General features: G+C 40.0%; 1 protein-coding gene across 1 annotated transcript in view; it reads right to left on the bottom strand.

Moving 5' to 3' along the window:
- The window catches only part of RELN (reelin), a 257,122-nt gene that overhangs the window by 226,292 nt on the left and 7,872 nt on the right, over nucleotides 1-22,958 (bottom strand). Inside the window, exons 2-3 of the mRNA XM_010004142.1 lie at nucleotides 15,624-15,729; nucleotides 15,152-15,262 (exon numbers count right to left, since the gene is read on the bottom strand). Of these exons, the coding sequence (XP_010002444.1) occupies nucleotides 15,152-15,262; nucleotides 15,624-15,729 (217 nt within the window). The remainder of the gene's footprint in view (nucleotides 1-15,151; nucleotides 15,263-15,623; nucleotides 15,730-22,958) is intronic.

Below are 22,958 nucleotides of genomic sequence, written 5' to 3'. Positions count from 1 at the left end.
TTTCAATAGATAAGTATCCTAACAAAAAGAAAAAATTGCCTAATAAAGGACTTTCAGACACACCAAGAACCAGCTCCTGGAAGCTAAAATGAAAGACATTAGAACTAGAAATCAGGCACCTTTTTAAACAGAATAAGATTAACTACTGGAAAAAAGTGTATAAAGCAGATTCTTTGCCTCTTGTAGAAAGTGTAAGGTCATGCACTTCAGATAGTAACAAGAATAATTTCAACTGTAAGCTAGAGTTGACTGAGGAGGAGAAAGCTCAATCCACATTAGTCAATCACAGTGAGTTACTGCTGTGAAAAAAGGCAAACACTGCCCTAGAATTTATCAGCTCAATTATTTCTAGTAACGATGGGGCGAGTATGGTTCTGGTAAAGCATTGCTAAGACATCACTTCAATTATTGTGCATAATTATGAAGGCTTGTGTTCAAAAGATTAACAGAGGCTGGAGCAGCTGCAGAGAAGGACTACCAGGATGATGATAAGAATGTAAAATATGTCATAAAAGGAGACAAAAAACCTTGTCTTGTTTAGAGAGAGGATGACTGCTATAGCTAAATATAACATGGTTGTAAAAGAACTGTTTAAGCCAAAAGACAAGCATGATATAAGAACAAAGGGTGGAAACTGTAGCTGAATAAATTTACTGTAATTTAGATCCTTCTTAATCACTAGGCAAATGAAACATTGAAACAATTTTGCAACACAAATTTGGGAGATAAAGTGGTTCTAACCAGCTTAAAGACAGAGCTTAAATCCACAGACATTCAAGCTACAGCACTATTGTCATGGCTGCTGCAGGAGCCAGAGCCAAACTGGAAGGTACCTCTTGGAGACAGTTCATTGGCACCAGGACTGCTGAAACAAGCTTAGATTGTGGTCAAGCCCTGAAGTTAATACCTTACTAAGTTCTCTCAAAGCAAAGGAAATATTTCTCAGAAGCAGCACAGTTTACAAAGTTTTTCTCTGATAACCAATGTCAGAAATTTGCTTTTAGAAACTTGCACTAATTTGGTCATTTATTATTTTCAAAACAGACCTTTGGAAGCTCCTTTTTTTAGACAGAAAATATCTCTGCTAAATGGAGAGGTTAGCATTTGTTAATAGTAGTTCAACTTGTTTTGTGACTCCATTATGTGAATGTTGCTGCAGGAATCACTCTTGATGCGTACAAAGTGGTGTAGCAGTGCTCTGCTTCAACAGCAACCTGCCTGCAGTATGATCATGTATTTTCCTCCCAAAAAACCTTTTCTTTAAAAAAAAAAAAAAAAGTAATTTCATTTCATTGGATTCCTGAAACACTTCGAGTTTAGTATTTGTCTTCATGGGATGAAAAATACAGAAGCAGCTTATGAAGGCTCTAAGATTTTTTCCCCATGATTAGAATAATTCTTAAACTACTTATAGCTTCCTACCATGCTATCAGTTTTTGCTTTCTTGAATGTCATGGCTGCTCTAATTATATTGATAGTTTTTCAATTTGTTACCCCAAAAACTGTAGAACTATATTTAAAAAGAAACACCTCAAGAAACAAATTTCAAGGAAAATGGATGAGAATTTAATGTTAAAGCCCAAGTTCCTCTGTGCTTACAACTATTACTAAAAATTTGTGATCTAAAGTATTTTGTTATGTGGTTATTTCCCCTGAAAATATTAACTTGACAGTACCCCATTTTTACCAGTTTCAGAGTTCACGTGTTTTCTCTGGTACAACTATTTGCATTCAAGTTGTTTTGTTTTGTGAAAAAGTAGAGGGAATACTATACATTTTCTTCTACTAACACCACACAGAAGAAAAAAACCTGTCAATTAAAACAGACAATGAAAATAAAGACAAAGCAGACTCTTGTTATTTGTGTTAGATGGTGATTCATGAAAGTGAGCACTAATTGGATGAGTTTTTAATATGTTTCCATGTATGTGGGATTTTTAAAATAATTGGTATTGTTTTTTAAATTATATTTCATTTCATTAACTTCTAAAGAAATATCTAGGATAAGCACAGAAGGCTCAAAATAAATCATGCCCCAAAATTACAAAAGGTAGGACTCAAGAACCTGAACCCTCTCATAACTGGTCAGCAGATGTCTCTGTTGGAAATTGCAAAAGAATTCAGTTCAAAAGTAGATGCTTTCTGAGTCATTCACTAGAGACTGGAATTCAGCCTTTGAATGCACATGGGAAACTATCAAATGTGAGCCAATAAAACAATGTATGAAAAGCCACTTGTCCTGGCGAGACTCTTCTACACCAGCTTTTCAGGAAGCACTTCAGAAGGTTTGCAATAGCACAAATTCCACAACCAGCATAAAACCAGATTGTGTTAACACAAACCTTTCCTTCTTTTTCTTACCCTGTGCCATCGAGGTGTTGTGAAACAGATTTCACTTAAATAAATGTACTTATTAAACAAATAAAGTTGCTTCTTGTAATTTTTAAGCTATGTTTAAAGGAAACTATAGCTGCACTTCAGCTATTCCCAAAGCTGAACTGTGGTTTGTTACCAAAATCAGACAACACCCTGAGTCTCTGAAGGAGAAAAGCCGGGGTAGGACTCAGCGGCAGCAGGAGCCCACGTAGATGTGCCTGCACATGAGTGAGGGAGGAGTCTTGGCTCTTCATAGACAGTGGATGTCTGATCAGCCCAGGGCATGGGACTTTGTCTGCCTCAGGACACTAATTCCCTACATGTCACCAGCTACATCAATTGCACAGTGATACCTACTAACACCTGAGATACTTTAAGGCATCCAGAAGATACAATACCTGATGGCAGGTGCTAGAGGGTGGGTGATAACATAGGTAACCTCAACTTGCTGCAGGTGTCTGGGTATGGATGGTTGACTCTGCCCCTAGATGGAGCATAATGGGGTGGCAGTGGATATTCCTACTCTGAGATGTCTGAATGTAAATTCTGGCCCAGGTCACTTTTTTGCTTGGGACTGTAATTAGGCATTATCCACCTTCCTAAAGATAAGAATGGAAGAGATCAGGAATTCATACAAGCCTCAACACATTCTTTTGCAAATCTCAGATGTCAAAATTCTGCATTTCCTTCTTAAGTGTAAAAATGTGTATTTCAGGTGATTGCTTTACACTCAATTAAATTTAAGTTGGAATTACACCAAATTCCCTTAGCAATTTTTCACAAATACACAATCTCCATATTTTACTGACAAATGTCAATGTTGTAAAGTTCAGTCACAGAAAAGCAAGAGAAAGAAAATTAACCAGTTGTAAGCTAACCTTACCTCAACTTTGGGGAAAGAACAGGAAGGGGTCTTACTGAAGAGTCAGGGGTTTGTTTGCATTTTACTTAAAAGACAAACACCACAGTCCTTTTCTTCTGGCTGGTTTGTAAATTTATGCTTTGAATATTAATTAAAGTAAATCTACCAGATAGAAGTCCTCTGCTATGATCCCTGACTTCTCTGTATTAAACTTCTAATAGTCTCATAACGTACTTGAAATAGACTACCTTTTTCCCATGCATTATTGCACACTTCTAACATACTTTACACCTCTTTCATGATGACAGTTAAGATCTTAAAAGCTAGTGTTCTAAGGAACATCCCAACCAATTAAATTTAAAATGCTTCATATGCTATTAAATCAAAACCCTATGTAACAAAGCGTTCTGCTTCACAAAGTCCCTCAGTCTTCTATGAGCCAATCTGTCCCACTCCTAGTTCACTGAATCTAGCTTTTTCCCATGTGAAGTGACTACAACTTCTTCCTATCAGTGAAACCAACAACTTACAAATCTTCAGGAAGAGTCCAGCTTAACCCTATTGTTTCAGTGGTTAATCAGCTCAACAACACACTTTTCCATTTGCCCTGAAGAACAGTACAGATCTTACACATCTTCTGTGCTCCCTACCAAGCACAGCTCCATCTCCCGTCAGGTTTGTTTTTTTTTCCCCACAAAATCAACCCCTCAGCTAGTCTAAAAATCAACAATATGACTGATACCATATTGTAATAGACTATAGTTGTCCTTGCAGCTTTATATGTTTTACCTTTGTCTTACATTGTTGTGTCACATAAAAAAGAAAATGTGATCCATCACTTTTTGTGTTGAGGTCCAGAGCTGAGCTATGCTCTTTGGTTCCTTCTAAAAAGAGCATAAAGGAATTAGTAGTTTTAGAGACAAGACATCTGACTAGTTCAGATGACTGCTGCAGGGTAAGGTGATCCATGTCCCCAAAGTGCTGGTCCTCCCCAACGGCAACGGGCTCAGGTGCTCACCCCAACCCCCTGCCATAACTGAGTATGACAAGATGTTTTTCAAAATTCCTCTGAACAGCAGCTTGTGTCAGAATATGACATCTTTAGAATACTCTATTTCAGTGTCAGTCCTTGGAAAACAAGGCATGTGAAGGCACATCTGTGCATGAACACCTCAGCCAGCCAGCCAAGTTCCTCACATTATACACAGCAAAAAAGAAGTACCTGATGAAAGGATCCTCAGAAATAGGCTGAGGAGATCCATCTAGCAGTAAAACACAGAAGAAAACCCTAAGTGTTCCTGGTTTTTTAAAAATTAAAAATTCTGTAAATAAATTCCTAAAAATATTTCTCAGGACAGAAAATGTGCTTGAATTTTACATTTCCTGCTTAGCATATTTCAGTGGAGAATATAGAAACATTTCTTTGTCCCATACCAAGCAAGAAATCATTTAAATTATCACACACAATTAATTCTTCAGAGCAAGTCAGAATTCCCTATTAATTCTAAATCTTTACCCAATCTTCAGTTAGAAGCTAACCTGCAGCTCTTTGATTGTCTCAGGAAAAAATGCAGCTCGAACCACACTCCAGTTTATTTGGGTTGAACTCTTGGCAGATTGTAACTGAACATTTTTTAGAGAGCTCATTACGTCTTTGCCCTCCTTAAGCAAAGGTTACCACAAATCTGCCCGAGTAAATTATTACTACTGAGTGGTCAGTGGTGCCTGTGATATTACTTATTACATGTTCACTGATAAATTTAAGTAGGTAGATAATAAGGAAAAAAACTCTACCCAGACCTTTATTATGGAATCTAAAAATAGTAACACTTCGTTTACAGGGAGAAACTAATGAGCTCAACCTATAGATGTGCTGAGCAAGCAGATGGAGTATTTCAACTAATTCACTATTCATATCAAAATAAGAACATTAAACTTAATCTTTCTAAAAATTAAGACTTGTGGGATACAGCAGCTTTTAAAGATTTTTTTTAATCTAGACTTCATTAATGCTCATATTCTTCATCTTAACAGCTAATGCTGTCAGCATTTATTGATTCAGCCTTCTAACAATTACATCATCTTTCCAGCATGTCAGAGAACATCAAGGTGACTGTGATGCCACATGACTGGAATATGACTCTAGTGTCACAAAATACTTGTGTCAGTTATTCGTCCAGAAACAGGCATGCAGCAAATCTCAGTATTAGAGAAGCAGAATACTGACTTTATTAATAATCTGGTTTCCAAAACGTTTATTTGCTTTCTGTAATGCTACCAAAATACTGCTGTCAAGTAGTTATTTAAATAGCTTTATTTAAATCAACTGGAATTCCATGAGGGCTCTTTGATCAACAACAAGACTTCCCAGAACACCATGTGGTCTTCCAACATTCAGCTATTTAATTTAATGTTATTTGGAAAAGAAAAGCCACAAACAGAAAACCAAAAACAACAACAAAAACCAACCCAAAACAAAAAAAACCCCACCCAAAACATTTTCTCACAGCTGCAAAGCATCTGTACTTCCCTCCAACGAGGCTGGATATTGTACTTGAGTATCTCCTGGATTTTTCCTGAAGTTTTGTTTCCTTCAAGAATGCAATCACTTCAAGCCAAGGCTTATGAAAAGACTAGTACTCTGGTTATGAACTGCACTTATTTTAATAATTGCATTAATTTTCCTGGAGGTTGAAATAAGACAAGAATTATGGTATATTGACTCATTTGGTAAATGTAAAAAAACACCTGTTTTAAGATTTTAATACCTTGACATTATAGTTTTGAACTAAAAGGCATATTTTCTTTCTTTTCAGCCAGTATCCATGGGACAGTAGGCTTAGTATGTCACCATAAGTAATGGAATTCAAATACTAGACAAACCAAGAAAATATGAACACAGGTATTTCATTAAAGAAATTTAAAATAATACTTTTTCTCCTTCTATTTCAAGAACTTTATAAGATGCCTCACAAAATGAGTCACACCTGCACTGATGTGATCACCCTGGAATAATGGACATCATTTAGTAATAAAATCCAGCAGAGCAGAACTGAGGAACAACCCTACTCCAAAGGAGTAAGGACTTCATGTGAAGGACTGCACTTCTTCCCAGGGATTCAGCAGCAAGGATGTCTGGACTGAAATCACTTTAGGACCAGCTCGGGCTCTTGAAAAGTGCTGATCACACATGAACAAGTGCCTTTAGTAATTTCACAGTTTTTACCTCAATCTAACCTCAATCTAACCTCAATTTTTCTGATCTCTGCAGTGTCCTGTAATCAGAAGAAAACCTAATTTTGCTGTGGCACAAGGTGTGAACATGACCTTGTGCCCATACAAAGGTGTAATTCCTTCTTTGCTCCACCTACCCACGCTGCTGGTGACAGTGGGAGCAGCACAGAGTTTGTGCCCTTCCCTCAGTGCACCAAGGGAGCAGGAAGCCAGCCCACATGGTCTTGGTCTTCTTCTTCTCTAGTTCATGTATTTTAGCATCTGATAAAAATGTAAGCATTCTAATCATTCCCCACAAAGAGCCATTGACTTTCAATAGCATATTCTTAAAACTGGATCCTTCATTTTACAAGACCTGGAGCAGATTCTTCTAGTAAACCCTCTCTGAGAACACACAAATGTTGATCAGTCACAACACTGATAACAGACAAGCAAACAGTGAAATCAGCTGGTAGGGCAGGTGATGATCAGGATCTTAACAGGGGGCTCTTGAGCTCCCTTTTCCTGTAAGCCTGAATTTGCACCACATATAATGAACTCCACTTTGAAACATAACAAATTGGCAGATATGGGGGAAGTAGTCTGATCACAACATTTGGCATAATGTGCCAGAAATTAGTTTACAAACTTGTCTTTGAAATTACAATAATAACCGTTTCCCAATATCCTTTCACGTTTGCAAGAGGCTTCAATGCATCTTAACTGATGAAGTCCAAAAGCCCACTAATTTCAGCTTGAGTATGTGATCACACCCTGATAAACACAAAATGCAGGGGAAATAATAGGGCTGGCACAACAGGAGGGCTGGGGAGAGGGGGCTCTGGCCGAGTGTCACAGCACAGCACAGCACAGCACAAACAGGCATCACACAAACAGGCCTGGGAGGAGAAACGATGTGGGCAGGCACATTGGCAGTGTGAAGTTCATGCAGCCATGGGAACATTTGCTTAATATATTCTTGAGGCACACACACACAGAATGAAATGTTAAGATGGCACTGAACTTCTAGATGATGGCCTTTTCCCCCTACTGTATTAAAAAGCTACGTCCCTGTTACTATGAATTACCATGCAACTTCAGCCTGCCAGTCCAGCTGAATGGAGCTCTCAAAGCATAATGACAATGCCTTTTAGTGGGGAAAGTATTTTGTTATTGTTGCTGCAATCAATGAAGGCTTAATTAGTTTTTCCTTGACTTTTATCCATAAGTATTCATGAACAATTAAAGATAGAGTTTTATTGTGCCAGCACATCTGTATAGAATAATAAAGGAGAAAGTCCTTGCTTTAGAATTCACACTCTAACTGGTGAACAAATAAGACAAATATTATTTAGATTAGAAAATAAAAGAGAATTGAGTCATACACTGACATTTCTCTAATTAATGCCAAACAGGAATGATTTACCCATAAAAAAGGGAAAATGGATTTTAAAGTAACATAAAGTGAGAGCAGGCAGCTGAGCAAACTTCCACACATTTCCCCACAAACAGAGGACACCATGGACCATCAGTCAGAGGTAAACATCTTGCTTCCTGGCTACTCCCTTCAGTAACTCCTGAAGTAGAAGAACAGGCAGGTCAAGGCCTCAGCCTCTACAAATATTTCAACCAATAATTTATGATGTAAGAAAATGGCCAGACCAACTGCATGTAAGTGAGTGTCCTCCCCATCCTTCTCTCCCAAGGTTTGTCTGGTTTTCACACAATTTAGCACTGTGTAAGAAAATTTGAGTTAATCTGGTATAGCAGATTCTAGCAGTTATGCTGGCGCTCTTTGTCTCTTGATCACAGCAGAATTTAGGCAGGTGACGTCTCCACACCAGTTCACCTGCAAGCAGTTGAAGTAGCACAGGAAACTGCATTTATGGGGTTACTTCTGAGAGTAGACAAACCGATTTGATCTCTGAGATTCAGAGGCCTGAAGAACTGGGTGTAGCTGTGATTCAAGTGTTGGGAAGACAGTGCAGGGTCCTTACTGAACTAGTAAAGTACTGTACGTGGGGCAGTGCCTCAGTGCAGGGATGAGGCAGGAAGATGATGGGGAAGAGGCAGGTCAATGTGATGCCTCAGGAAGCCCAGGCCACCAAGAGCTGCACCAGGCAGCTGGGCTCTACCCTTGTCCATGCCCAGAATCTCTAAAATCTACTAAAATGTATCAGATTTCCCCACATAGTCTATCTCATTTGCCACCTGCAAAGGTTGAAGTGTAGGGCCTGCTACGTGGAATTCACAGGAGCTTTTCAATATACCAATGGTTACGCAGTAATGAATGACTTGGAAAGTCAACTCAGAGATCTTAAAGTGGGTACCAAACTTGTGGGATACTTCTGATATTTGTCATTGTCTTTATTTTACTGTTGGCAAAAATTGAGATAGCGGCACAAGCACCACTGTGTGTTTTTTACAAAAAATACACACACACTCCATATATAAACTTTATTTTCAGTTTTAAAATTACCTGCAATTTGCACACTTGAGAAAGCACTACTGACTGCTTTCAGTAAGCATTAGTATAGATTAAAAAATCACCAGCTTGTCACATTGAATATGTTAATATCCCGTTATATTTTAAATGAAATCCATACCTGGGATCAGAATCTTCTCAGAAACATGAGGCAGCAAAAACCAGGCCTGGTCACTTCACAAAGTTTTACATAATTTTTTTTTACTACACATTTTATTGAAAATTAAAATGCAATTTAAAAAAGTCACATTAAAATTCAATTATGCTCTAACTTTTCCCCATACCATTTTCTGGCCACCCAGGGGATAAAAACAGATGTATATAAGACCTGAAAAAAACATCACTACTGAATAAATGTCTTGCTAAATTGGACCAAAATTGGCCCCAACACATCAATTAGCTCTTTGCTTTTGGCTGTGTAAAACTGCCTCTAAAGGCATTTTCTTGTTTAAAAACTCCAGAGGCCCCTTTTATAAGCACTGCCACACCAGAAAGTGTTCCTCTGCACCTCCAATGCAGTGACCACCTCTCGTCTCATCTGCAAAGTATTTCATGTTGTCTCTGGTGCTAAACACCCATCTGCACTCACCGTTCAAAGCTAACAGACAAAAGCAACGTTACACATGCCACACCTCTACAGAGGTTCATTCTCCTTTCCAACCTTGACTACACGATACTAGCAGGAGCTACAGGTATATTTGAAAGGTTAAATCTTGAGTTATTTTACTGTCATCTTCATAACACTCCAAAGACATTCAAAACAATACATGGAGGAGACACCATCGCTCACTTTGATGTATGTTAAACTGCAAGTAACTGGGGGCTTCTCAGCAAAGTAGGCAAAATTGGATTTTGATGTCCAAGAGCTGCTGCTGCCATGGCAGGGGTTAAGATACTTGCAGAAAGGGGTAAAAGTGCTCAGGGTGCTGGGACTCGGTCAAACTAGACTCAAACTAGGCCAGTTTAAGTATTTTCTGTGTAGACACCCTCTGACCCAATTGTTCCTCCAACCTTGGGTCACTCTTGTCTGTTTACCCACCTACATGTGGTGAATTTTCCTCCCCAGCAGGTAAAATACCAGGGGACACAGCTTCTTGTTGGGTAAGCATAGGTGATTACTGCTTACACCATGATAATGATAAGATGATGTGTTAGTAACAATAAGTCCTTTCCATAAGGGACATATGATAGTCAACCACTTGTAGAAACAGTCAACTTTTGGCCATAAAGACCTTCAAGTAGTAATTAAATACTATGACACACAAATTCTGGAAGTTTTATCCTCATTAGGGTTTTGATACATACCATTTGCAGGGGAGAGTATCTTTAAACTAAACTCAAGTGTCAACTTTCTTGACCAATGTCAGTTTGGCACCAACTCACTACTTAATTGACTGTTAACAAACTCTCCAAGGTATGACTGCTATATAGGTATTTTATCTTCCTGTTAATTGGTAATTATGCACTGGCAGGAAAAACAGTGTTTCTTTCCAATTATGCCAGAACTCAGTGATTATTTAAACTTTGCTAATTAGCAGCGGAAGGCTGGTACATCTTCTGGACAAGTTGCATTTGATAATCCCTATTAAAATATACATGGCAGTAGTTGACTTGTAACAAAAAAAAAACCCCAAAAACCAAAAAAAAGGCAGTTCAAAGGGTATTAGATACAACACAAGGAAACAGGGGCCTATTAAAATTTCTCCAACTGTTCTAATGAGAGTGCTGAGGGTCATTTCTTCCTAGTTTACCATCTGTTTGGTTTCTGGCAAATATCTCTGGTGTGAAGGGAGGGTCCTGGCGCCCATTTGGCTTCTCACAAAGTAAACCAGGGTTCTACAACAATTTCACTAAGTTTAAAAACTGCACTTCAAGAGCAGTAACACATACACAGCTGAAAACTTTTTCTTAAGAGCTGGCATTTACGCATTACTCCTCAGTTTTTAAAGCTCTGAACAAGCATGGAGAAGCAAAGACTGAGCAGGAGGAATCAATTTTATAGGCTCACCTAACAAGAAAAATCCAACAGTTGGCCTTTTTCCATCTCACAATATTAGTGGGAGATATTTTCCTTTATCTGTCAAAACCTGAAAGCAAAACATTACCCCAAAACCAGTGTTTGAGCATAAACTGTTGCTAAAAAAAAAAAAAAAAAAAAAGCTTCTGAAGGCTTCAAACCACATGTCCCATCCAGGAGCAGCAGGAGCCTTGGCTGCCTCCAACATTCGGTTCAGACCAAAGCACCAGCAGAGCTGGAGGGGCACAAGCAAAGCATTTTTTTTGCAGTGCCCTCCTGGAGGTGACTCTCTGGGTGCCCTTCAGCCACCCAGGCACCCCCTTTGCTCTTCTTCCTCTGGGGACAAAACCAGCAGTGCCACCAACGACAGCCAATCTGCCCTAAGACTGCGTGTGACCCATGAGCCAAAGGGGAATACATGACCAAGGAACTACTTTTATCCTTGTCCCCAGTTCCCAACTCACACAGAGCTGGATCAAAATTACCCTTCAGCTATAAATTGAAAGAGTTTTTTGGTTTTGGTCTGCTATAAAAACATGTGTGCAAGCAAAACAACAAGCAGGGGATTATGTGAAGGCTGCCTTAATCCTGTCAAAAGTTAACAGATTAAAAATAAAAAAGGCACAAGATAAGATGTAATGCCAAGTAAATTATTTCTGGTGATTGCTCTTCCCAGGATTTCCTCTAGGAAATCTATTATTCACCATACTTTAAGGAATACTTTTGTAACTATCCAGATTATTTTTTAAATCCAAAAGATTCAATGTACTACTTACAGTAGGCGTGATCACCTCCACACTACAGAAACAAAGAATTGCAAACCAGGAAGGACTGCAAGATGATCTATCTTATTCCATTTTTTACTTTCTAGCAGATGCAATTTCCCTGTTCAGGCAATAAAATATTTCCAGGTAACATCACTCACATGGCCTCTTATAAACTAGCTCACAGAGTCAAACAAAACCTAAAATTCACCAGAAATTTAGGACCTGGCAGTAGAAAGAAGACCCCTGTTTTAAAAGATAGCGAATTACAAGTTGTATGAACCTGCACAGAAAACAAACAAAAAATATTCTGTTAGCCAGTTAGGCCTGTGGCAACACTTCCCAGTGTAATGAGAGCTTTGAATCCACTGTCTCAACCATAACAGAGTCTATGAACTTTCAAAGGTCCTTTTCAATGTAAGTTGAGAGGTTAATGCATATAGAAATATTTTCATGAATTTACTTGTTTATTCCATATTTATTAAGAGGTCAATATCAGTTAATTATGATTTTGCATAAAATCAGGGGGCTTGGGGATTAAGTATAAAGGCCCACTGTAGATTTTCCAGTTTGTTCAAAACTAATTACACAAAACTTAACTTTTAAAAGATTTGTCATGTGTGCATGGTATGAAAATCTACTAAGGAGCCAGGAAGCTTTGGGAAGAGCTAGACCACATGGTATGACTGGTGACAGCCTTTGATGTACACAGCCCAGCACACACATCAGCTCAACCAGCCCATCAGCTGGAGCAATTCCGTGGAACAGATTCAGGTCCTCAGCACACAGCTCCCCTACTTGCTGCCGAGGAAATATACTAGAATCTTCTCCTTTAATTGCAGGAATGGCACTGTATTCCTTGCTTTCCAGCACATGTAGCTTTGAAGAAGCTGAGCTTTATTTTCCTACTTATCCCAAACTTCAGAGCCATCCCCTATCACCCACCAAACCCATTCAACCTTACTCTCACTTGCAAGCCATAATTCCATCAAACCCACCACTACATTTGTAACTTTCTAACACATTTTTTTAATACTCCAGTCTCCCACTTTCCTCTGACATATTAAAAGCAGTCAGGCAGTGAGTGCCCCTAAATGACCATATGCACATCCTGGGTGTATGGGGGGATAGCTGTGGTGGACTGATAAACCCCAGAGCATGGCCAACACGTGCCCCAAGGTAACAAAAGGAGGTCAAACAACAATAAGGACCCTCAGAGTCAAAAGAAGAAGAAGGAAAGGACACACAGGGATGGAGAGGTCTCATGGGAGTCCAAAACATATCTCTAGAGAGATGGGATGCGAATGACATTGAGGGGTATCAGTCTGGCTTGAGAAAGGGGCAGATGGGAGCAGGATTGTTCTTTGGCCTTCAGCAGGCAAACCAGTCCCAGCTGCACATGGCACTGACCAGGAGACAGGAAACAATACTGGAGAAATACAGCTCAGGCTATCTGTTATATCATGGTGTCTAACAAAGAAAGAAACAATATTCTTAAAAGCCCAATTTAAGGAGTATTTCTTTGCTAAAGGATCCTCACAGCTCACTTAGGGAGATTTCAAGTGTACATTTCTCTTTCAATCCAGTTCCAACTTTAGCTTTAAAGTTTCAGTTTTACTTTTATCTGAACCCAGGAAGTGGTTCAGCTTGGGACAAAAGTTAAATATTTATGACTGCTATTCAGTTTTATCCCCAAAAGCTCATTCATTTCCACCTAAGAGGGTTCTTAGGTTTCCCAAATAACAATTTCTGCAAGTTTCACATCAGCATAATCTCACAGAAGGAACCAAGAACTACTTCTTTGGCTGCATGATACATAGTGAAAAAGAAAGAAAACATAACCCTTAGACTTAACTGTGTTCTCAAGAACGTATTTTACCTTTTTTCCTGTTACACACCACACATAGTACTTTAACATCTGCCTCAGTGAGACACCCAATGCAACAGTCTTGCTCTACAGATGAAGATACAAATTTAGGAAATAACACAGATATACTTTGTAAAAGCACAAAGCTTTTTTAGGTTATTAGAATTTTGCTTAATTTCCATTCTTAAATATTTAGGTGGGATTAGATATAGCTTGTATTCCTTGCCCAGTGAGTTTGCTGTGCAGGGCCATGATCTTTCAAATAACACAATACAAACACCTATTTTATAGTACCATAATAGCTTGCCAGTAACTTCATCATGCCAAAAATTTCAGATTGCTAAGTGCTCTCCTTCTTGCTTACTCCATCAGATACTATTTATCTTGTAAAGAGTACAGTGGGAAAGCAGGAACAGCAGTGCTAATTCTTCCAGAAAATGGATCTTCTGGTGTATTTTACATAAGACATTAAATACCCATAGCAGCTGTGCTTTTCCCTTTGAAAAGCCAAGCAAAAGGTTTGAGGTCCATCAGTGGTGCTAATAACAGAGGCAAAGCCCTTCTCAAATTATTCCTCAATACAGCTTTAAGTAATGTGCTATTATTTATGTTGCATTATTTCATTTGCCAGCCAAGGTACGTCAGCTGTATGACACAGGCCCAGGCTGCCCATGTTTCACATGCATGCTAACAGAGACAATTGCTATGAAAGATTATTATGAAGAAAGTTCTGAAGTCTAACCCTAACAGACAAATGAACATTTAAACTTCCTACTGCCTGAGCAGAGCAGTTGGTGTCCCATCCAACTGGCACCCAGCTTTGTACCTTGACCCCAGATTGCCTGTTAAGGGTCACTGACTTCCTCTAATTGGAGGAATAAAATTCTTACAATTATTATTAAGGATATAAAAATCTACCAAGGCACAAACTGCAGAAGGTATAGCTGTAATTACTTGCATGCATTTAGAGGAGACATTTAAATAGTGCTTGTCTTGGTGCAGCCACCCTGGCTGTTACTGTGGAGTGCAACAGCAGGACTTAAAATACATAGTAATTCCACAAAACCTGTCCTGTCCTATCCCTCTTACTACAATTCTGGATTTCATACATGGAAAGTAAGTGGTTATTGAAAGATACCTTAATCACCATTCTGAGTTTTAAGAAAGATGCTATTGTTGAGGGAACAGGAAAAGCAGGTTGACATAAGCTCAAAGAAATCAGTTTTTCAGCCCAAGAACAGTTAGACACCTTGGGCTAAATGCTTTAGTTTATACCAAATGTCACAGTATTTAGAACTGGCTATTTTAACCACTTCAGCTGCTCTTAAAATTCTTATAAACCCAGTGCACCAGTACTAGGCTGACCAAAGACAAAGAGAGTGGAAGAAGAAATAAAAGCTAAAAGCCACTATTGCTTTATCTCATTGGCTCCCACTGACTTTCATATATTGTTGTTTACTCAGCCTAAATTAACCTGTTTTGATAATTATGTTGATTATTTTATGTCCTCTGTATGACCAAGTACTCATTATCTAGGTTTGCAGAATGTAAATTACACTGGACTTACCAAATCCAAAAGCACTGGAACCAGCAACGCTCTGGGAAGCCTGAACACTGGTGGAGGTGTAGAGCCCAGTAACCAGGAGGCCATCAAAGAAGGTACTAGTTGAAATAGTCACTGAAATGAGAAAAAAAAATAAATAATCAAATACATGTAATTATTTCTAAGCAGTACTTAAGATCCTACAAATATTCTGTGAGCAAATTCTTCCACTTGAACAAGATCTCATCATTTAGTACAGGAAATTCATCTGAATTTCACCAATACTTAGGACACTTTAGAGACTTTAAATTGGCTTTCCTGTGTAATTTCCTCAAACAACTTCTTCAGCATCCAAGCTGTGTGTGCCAAGTTTCAGTCTGCTCCTGTATGACTTTCTCAGGGTTTACTTAAAGGAAATTGACTGTTTTAGAGGTAAATTACTGACATTTATTAGTGTTTGATTCAGCTTCTATTCCTAAAGGAATAAGTCGTGTACCAGCGAGCACCTGCAGCAGGAACCAGACACCACTTGAGCACTGAACATCAAAAGGGTGGTCATGGCCATCTCTGCTTGGGAAGCTGCCTTTGCTAGAAGCACAAAGCTACACCAAACACAAAATGAGTTAATAAAGTGTAGCTTTGAAGTACATGGCTTGTAGTTCTTTCCAAACTTCAGAGCACTAAGTTAGTTATCCAGTGACAAGGGGTGTTCCTCGAGGGCCAGTTCTGGGACCAGTGCTGTTTAATGTCTTTGCCAGTGACACGGACAGTGGAACTGAGTGCACCCTCAGCAAGTTTGCTGACAACCCCAAGCTGCCTGGTGTGGTGGACATGCTGGAGGGAAGGCAGGCCATGCAGAGGGACCTTGACAGGCTTGAATGTTGGCCCATGTCAACATCATTAAGTTCAATAAGGTCAAATACAAGGTCCTGCACATGGGTCAGGGTAATTCCAGGCACAATTCCAGGCTGGGCAGAGAATGGATTGAGAACAGCCCTGAGGAGGACCTTGGGGGTGTTGGTTAATGAGAAGCTCAAAATAAGCCATAAAGAAACTGAATCCTGGGATGCATCAAAACAAGTGTGACCAGGAGGTCACACCAGGTGATTCTCTCCCTCTGCTCCAGACCACACATAGAGGACTGTGTCCATTTCTGAGGACCCCAATACAAGAAAGGCACGGAGCTGTGGGAGTGAGTCCAGAGAAGCGTCATGAAGATGATCAGAGGGCTGGAGAATCTCTCCTATGAAGACAGGCTGAGAGAGTTGGGGTTGTGCAGCCCAGAGAAGAGAAGGTTCTGGGCAGACCCTATAGCAGCCTTCCAGGCCTACCTGAAGGGGGCCTACAAAAAAGCTGGAAAGGAGCATTTATAAGGATATGTAGTGAAAGGACAAAGGGCAATGGTTTCCTGTGAGAGTGTTGAGACACTTGATCAGGTTGCCCAGAGAAGTTTTGGAAACCCCATCCCTGGAAGTGTTCACAGACAGGTTGGATGGGGCTCTAAGCAGCCTGGTTTAGTGGGAGGCATCCCTGCCCATGGCAGGCAGGTTGGAACTAGATGATTTTCAAGGTCCCTTCCAACCCAAACCATTCTACGATTATAGTGTTACATATTTAAGTTAGATGGACACCTGGGTTATTACAGGTTATGTGCATTTAATTAACTCTTTAATGCATTTTTTAAGAGATTCTTAGATACTAACAGTAATCATCCAAATAGCATCTACAAGTAACACTGGAATCTTTATCTTCTTTATTAGAATTGACAAATTTTGCAGTATTCATTTAGCTCATGCAAACTGTAATTCTGACATTTTTACTTCAACATCTTTTAGACTGTATCACTGTGTGCTTGTTAGCAGCTTCAGTGGCTCCATCTTGGAAAGACCTAAATTATTAAGTAACAGGTGTAGGTTTTCCCATTATATAAATGCAGTATCCTCTATGGCCAGAATAGCTTCTCTAATCCTACAGCAGCATGTGACCTTCTTTGATTCACAATACTCTCCTGTCCTTTTCTTTTTATTATTTAACATTCCAACACTAGGCTGATTACCTTTGAATTTAAAGTGAGAACTAGAATTACTAAAGAAAAAAATAATAAAAATCAAGCAGATAGCTTTGCAACAGAGTAAGTTTTCTTCTCTTGCCCTCCTCACCTATGTCAGTCTAATATCCTTTACACCTATTGTCTGTCTGATATCATCCTTTTCTACAGTCTTTACCCATATTTATTTAAACATGGATAAACTGCATTGCAAATCTATGATCTACCATATGGGATGTTTTTTGGGTTGGTTGCCTTTTTTTGTTGGTATTTTTTTGTTCGCTGTTTGTCTTTTTAACCTGCATTATGAAGGGCAAAGAAACTGCAAGGAGGTCCACACAAAGAAGATCTCCCTGATGAAGTAGATTCTCTTTACTTGTAGCTTCATACACTGAGGATGCACCAAGACATTAGTTACCACTTTGGTTCTGCTTTCATACTTTAATCCTTTCATCCCCCCTCTTAACACACAGAGGCCAACCCTTGACAGGGATTGCTGATGAACTCTGATCACTCCCTACACCACATTCCACCTCCCAGTATTGCTCTCCCTTGCTGGATACATCATGAACCAGAGATTGGCCATGGAACTGAAGCAAGGTAGTGCCAGGTGACTGCTACACTCAGCAGTGAAACAGCTGGATTTTTTTAATCCAAACAGTCATCTGGTGACTCATCTAGAGTACATATTGGTTTAAAGTTACTATTAAATCTCTAAAGAATATGCAAATGTTGACAGTAACTTAATTTGTTCACAGCAGAGGAACAATATATACTATATTTGATTCTTCAATTCTTTATATTTAAGTACCTTTGTTTCATTGATTATTCAATAATATATTGAATAATTCCAAAATCCAACTTTTCTACTTCCTTGACTCCAAATTTCAGGGTTTTTTTGCAATAGACTCTTCCCTCAATGTAGCCACAGGTTCCAAGACATATGCTCCATTTTTAAGAAGAGGCCACTTCTGATATATTTGTTAAAAGAACATCATAAGAGACTAGATTTTTTTTTTTTAATAAGTAATATGGAAAGAAAAAGAAAATCAAACAAGCAAACAATGAATTCTTCCTGTGTTTGATGATGAAGTGGTGAATAGTGTAGAACCTTTTCTTCCCTTTGTGCTTTTATACCAACAAAGAGGAAAAACATATGTTGAAAAAAAATATGTCTATGTGTTATTTTTGAAGACTTGGCAAAATAGTCAGTGAAAAGCATTGATAGAAGGGCACCAGGCCAGTACTTTGCTGCCATTTTGTTTCCCTGTGGGGAAGCATCTTATTCTTTACTGAATAGGATATAATGTAAAATCCTACTGTGAACAGGTGACCAGTTTCTCTCTGGGAAAAAAAGTGATATTTTGCAATGCCCGCATTTGATTTTGGACATATTTGTGTGATTGTCAACCCTCATTTTACTTGAGCATGTAATAGGTCAATTTTTATTGTTGAAAAATTTCCAACACAGTATGGCTCCCTCATTAAGCTTCTGGGAAACTGCACAAGGCCCCTAGCACATTTTTTAAGAACAGAACACTAGGCTGTTATTATACATGTGTCATACATTTCAGAATAATTTCATAGGTCTTCAAGAGGAAAAAAATTAATCATGACATTCTCAGTGATGATTTTTTTTTTCTTTACCCATTGGTGAAATACATCAAATTCCCCTAAAATGAAAGAAAACACACCCCATGCCAAGTGTTAATGACCAGGAACAGGAAAGCTGTGCTAACGCACAGCCCAACAACAGGACTGTGATTTTATGTAGGGACTAGGGCTGGCTGCTGAGGGGTCTCAGCTGCCCCTTCCCACAGCAACAAGAGTCCTCCAAGACCCCCTCCACCAGGCTTTGTTTCTGCCTTTACACTGGCTCATGCCATATGCACTTGATGCCAAACATCCAGCACTTCAGGAGTGAAGGCAGAAGCCAAGACCCAACTGAACACTGGAAAACATCTGGAGGGGCACAGCTGCACAGGGCACTGCAGCTGAGCAGGCAAGGGGGGCCCGGGCACAGCCCCTTCACCCACCCAACGGGTGACAGAGCAGCAAGTCTCATCTACAAGTCCACCAGGTTCTGCTCCATCCTCCACACCACCTTTTCTTGGGAGGAGAATTTGGGTGATTAAAAAAAGAGAGGAGCCCCCTCCAGCCCTACAGACCACTCAGTTGGACAGGGGGGACACCAGACCCTGCCACCCTTCAGAGAGCAACATCCCATGGGATGTTGGATGTTGCCACCTCCCAGAGCAGCATCCCATGGCCAGCCCTTCTTGGTGCTGTGCTGGGACAGGTGGGGAGCCCCAGCCTGACTTATTTAACCCCTCACACCAGGGGTGGTGAGGGAGCTTGTGAGAGCCTGTGGGAGCAGGGAACCCCCAGCACAGACAGGAGGAAGCCCCAAGCTGCCCAGAAATAGCTCAGGGAGAGAGACCAAGAACATCTTCCTGAGAAATGCAGGAGGGCTGCACTGGGAACAACCTACTGATCAGTCAACACACTGAAAATATTAGTGACAAAGCTGCTAATGGCTACTTCAGAAGTTGCCCAACATTTCTTCCCATTTTCAGTTACTGAAATCTTTGTCAGTTTTTACCCTCTTGGGCTTTTTGTTGTTTTTTTTCCATGGTAAGTTTCTGCTTCAGACTGATGTAATTATTTAAGGGAGAAGGAATTTCAGTCAAAACACTCCATTCATTTCTGAGATGAAGTTAGAGGAAAATGTTATGTTGCCCTGGCTGAAAAATTCCAGTGTCATTTGTCAGTAGCACTTCCACTTTGAAGTGTGAAAGCTGTCCTTCAAGTTTGGACAAATGATATTTCATATAATAGTTAAAAAAAAATAAATCAGCATTCACACATGCTCAGATATTTTCATTTTTAGTATCTAAATATTTCTGGAGATTCTGTCTTCATTTAATACTCTTAATGCACTCACTGAAAAAAGTCCAATGAAATGTATTTTAGTTCAGCTATGCTGCTTTGTTGATTCAGAAGTGCTTAGTGGAGACATCACTTTGGATGATGTTTTGATCTGGAAAGTTTCTCAATCTTTTAAAGCAGAAAGGCATGTCTGCTGGTTGGAAAGAAAGGGAACTTAATCAAAAGTTTAAGCCTTCTGATGAGAAAACATCAATTCAGCAGAATCTCACTTTTCAAAAAGCTGCAAAACGTAAAAAAAATTCTGTTGCTTCTAAAGCTTGACCAGCACCATCCCCAGTAATTTAAACCAAGGAGACACAAAAGTAGACTTGAGGTCAAGGGCACAGTGAGTGAAATGGGATGGGGGAGGTGGCAAAACTGGAACCAACACAGGGAAGAGGGGAAGAGAAACTTTATGGAGAACTAGGAAGTGATGAGGAAGAGGTGGATTGCACCTGGACAGAGCAGCAGATAGAGGTGATGGAAAGGAGATGGAACATGTAGCTGTGACTTGAGAAACCTGGAGGAGATGTTCAGTACAAGAGACTCACACAGAGAGCTGGAAGAGAGACCAGATACAAAACCACCTGTAAAAAGCAACAGCAAAGTTTGGTTCAGTCCCACATGCTGGTCAACTGTCAGAGAGCAACTTTCTGTCTCTTGACTCTGCCTTCTGAATCAAGCAAACAGCGTTTCCATGAAGGATATGAAACATTCATGTCCATCAGTCATGTGGATAGGAATACAGGGGTGATGTGGGTAACTTCAGCTTACATTCTAAAAGCCTAGGAAATGGGTCCATGACAAAAGTTGTATCTGAGCTGGGAGTTACCACAGAAGTAGCCTGTGGTGCCACTTCACCCTACCCATTTTTCTGTACAATGTTTGTGGTTGCATATATTTTTTTAAACAGCTGTACTTCTGAGAATCATCATTTCAGTTTTCCATCAATAGCTACATGGACAGTTCATAGAATCATAGAATGGTTTGGGTTGGCAGGGACCTTAAAGATCATCTAGTTCCAACCCCCCTGCATGGGCAGGGACACCTCCCACTAGACCTGGTTGCTCAAAGCCCCATCCAACCTGTTCCCGAACTCTTCCAGGGATGGGGCATCCACAACTTCCCCGAGAAATCTGTTCCAGCATCTCACCACCCTCACATTAAAGAATTTCCTCCTAATATCTAACCTAAACCTCCACTCTTCCAGTTTTGATCCATTACCTCTTGCCCTCTCACTACAAGCACTTAGATTTGCTGACTGCAGGCCCAGCACACGGGTGTGTCACTGCAGAGACCACCAGCGAGCAGGCAGGCTGGCCTCCTCCTGCCAGTGTCATACATCTCCAGGGAGCCACAGGTACTGTTTTCTTGGGAATGAAGGAAATGTGGCAGCCTCTCTTTGAAGACACCCTGCACTTCCCACTACAGATTTCTGCAAGAACCCTGGAGCTGGTGCCTCCCATGGGATGGGGACTAGCAGTGCCTCCAGCAATGCCAGGAGCTGACATGCCTTAAAGAAGAAGCAGGTCAGGAAGGAGAAGGCTGGCAAGGATGCTCCTGGAATTACACCATAGGTCGAGGTAGTAGCATAACAGGAAAGACAAAGTAGATTTTGAGCTGTAGTTATTTTTAAATATTTCTGAGAAACTCATGCTATCCTTACAAACACCATTTTCACTGTGTGAAATCTGGCAGCTGGACGAAGTGGATCATCTCAGGAGATACCTGGCACACACAGGCAGGTCTTACTAAATTTAGCTGCTTTTTAGCATCCATCAAATATGATCTAGAAGACTGATATGTACAGCAATTCCATGGAATTTGCAGCTACTGCTGATCACACTAAGTTAAAAAATGTTAAGGTAAGGAAAAGGACTAGGTGTAGAGGTGACAGCTATGACATGTGAACCAGCATGAGTTGAGATTTAATGGAGTTCAAGAAAGAATTAACAAGGACCAAAGTCTTTGAATCCTTGTATACTATTTGAGTCAAAACATACAGCAGCAGTGTAAAAGTGCATTTTTTTAATACCATGAAGATAACAGAAAATAAGTTTGGTATGTGAAATGGGATCACCACAGACAGTGAGCTTCCCAAAATGAGACTTCCCTGCATCAAAGCAAGGACAGGCATTTTTTTTTAGGGTCTTCTCAAGGTTAAAGCCAGTTTCTTATAATCCTGTAATACTGCATCATTGAACACCTGAGCCATGGCTGGACACTTTCCTCTTAGGACATAAATAACTTATAGCGAAGTAATTTGGTTTTTTGCTTGTCTCCTCAAAAAATTTATCAGTCTAAGTAATGCAAGTCAGGTGTGCAATGGTGCTGTTTAGAGAGGTCTCTGTTCCTTCACAGTGTCATGGCTTTTACAGGAGACTGCAAAAAGAAATGGACACTAACATCAAATACAGCAGAGGCTGTCAACATCACTACATTCAGAGCCAAGCAGAGCTTAACACTCCCTAAAACAGCCAGCAGTGGGAATGCAATTCTCAAGCAGGGTACTTGGGACTACCCAAGTTCACATGCCTGCACGCAAACACAGGGTCACTTCTACAGCTCAGATAATCAGGAAGAACAAATCCACCCAGGAAACCAGCACACAGACAGTCCCTCCACTAAGTGTCATTTTCTGTTGCCTCATCAGCAAATACCAAGTTTGGTTAAATTCTACTCATGCCAGTCCCATAGGCACTGGGCATGCCAGGAGGGTGACAACAGGCATGCCAGGGCTAACACACCTTCTCCTAAACAACATCTCTGACTAGCATCTGGAAATGGTCACAATTATTCATTAAATACACCTGGTATATAGTGTGCTACCACCTTGTGCCAGAATTTTTAGCTGGT

This window comes from Chaetura pelagica, unplaced genomic scaffold (genome assembly GCF_000747805.2).
Source record: "Chaetura pelagica isolate M959 unplaced genomic scaffold, ChaPel_1.0 scaffold141, whole genome shotgun sequence".
NCBI lineage: Eukaryota > Metazoa > Chordata > Aves > Apodiformes > Apodidae > Chaetura > Chaetura pelagica.
Note: the sequence above shows the minus strand (reverse complement) of the source record. Positions and strands in the feature narration are given on the sequence as shown.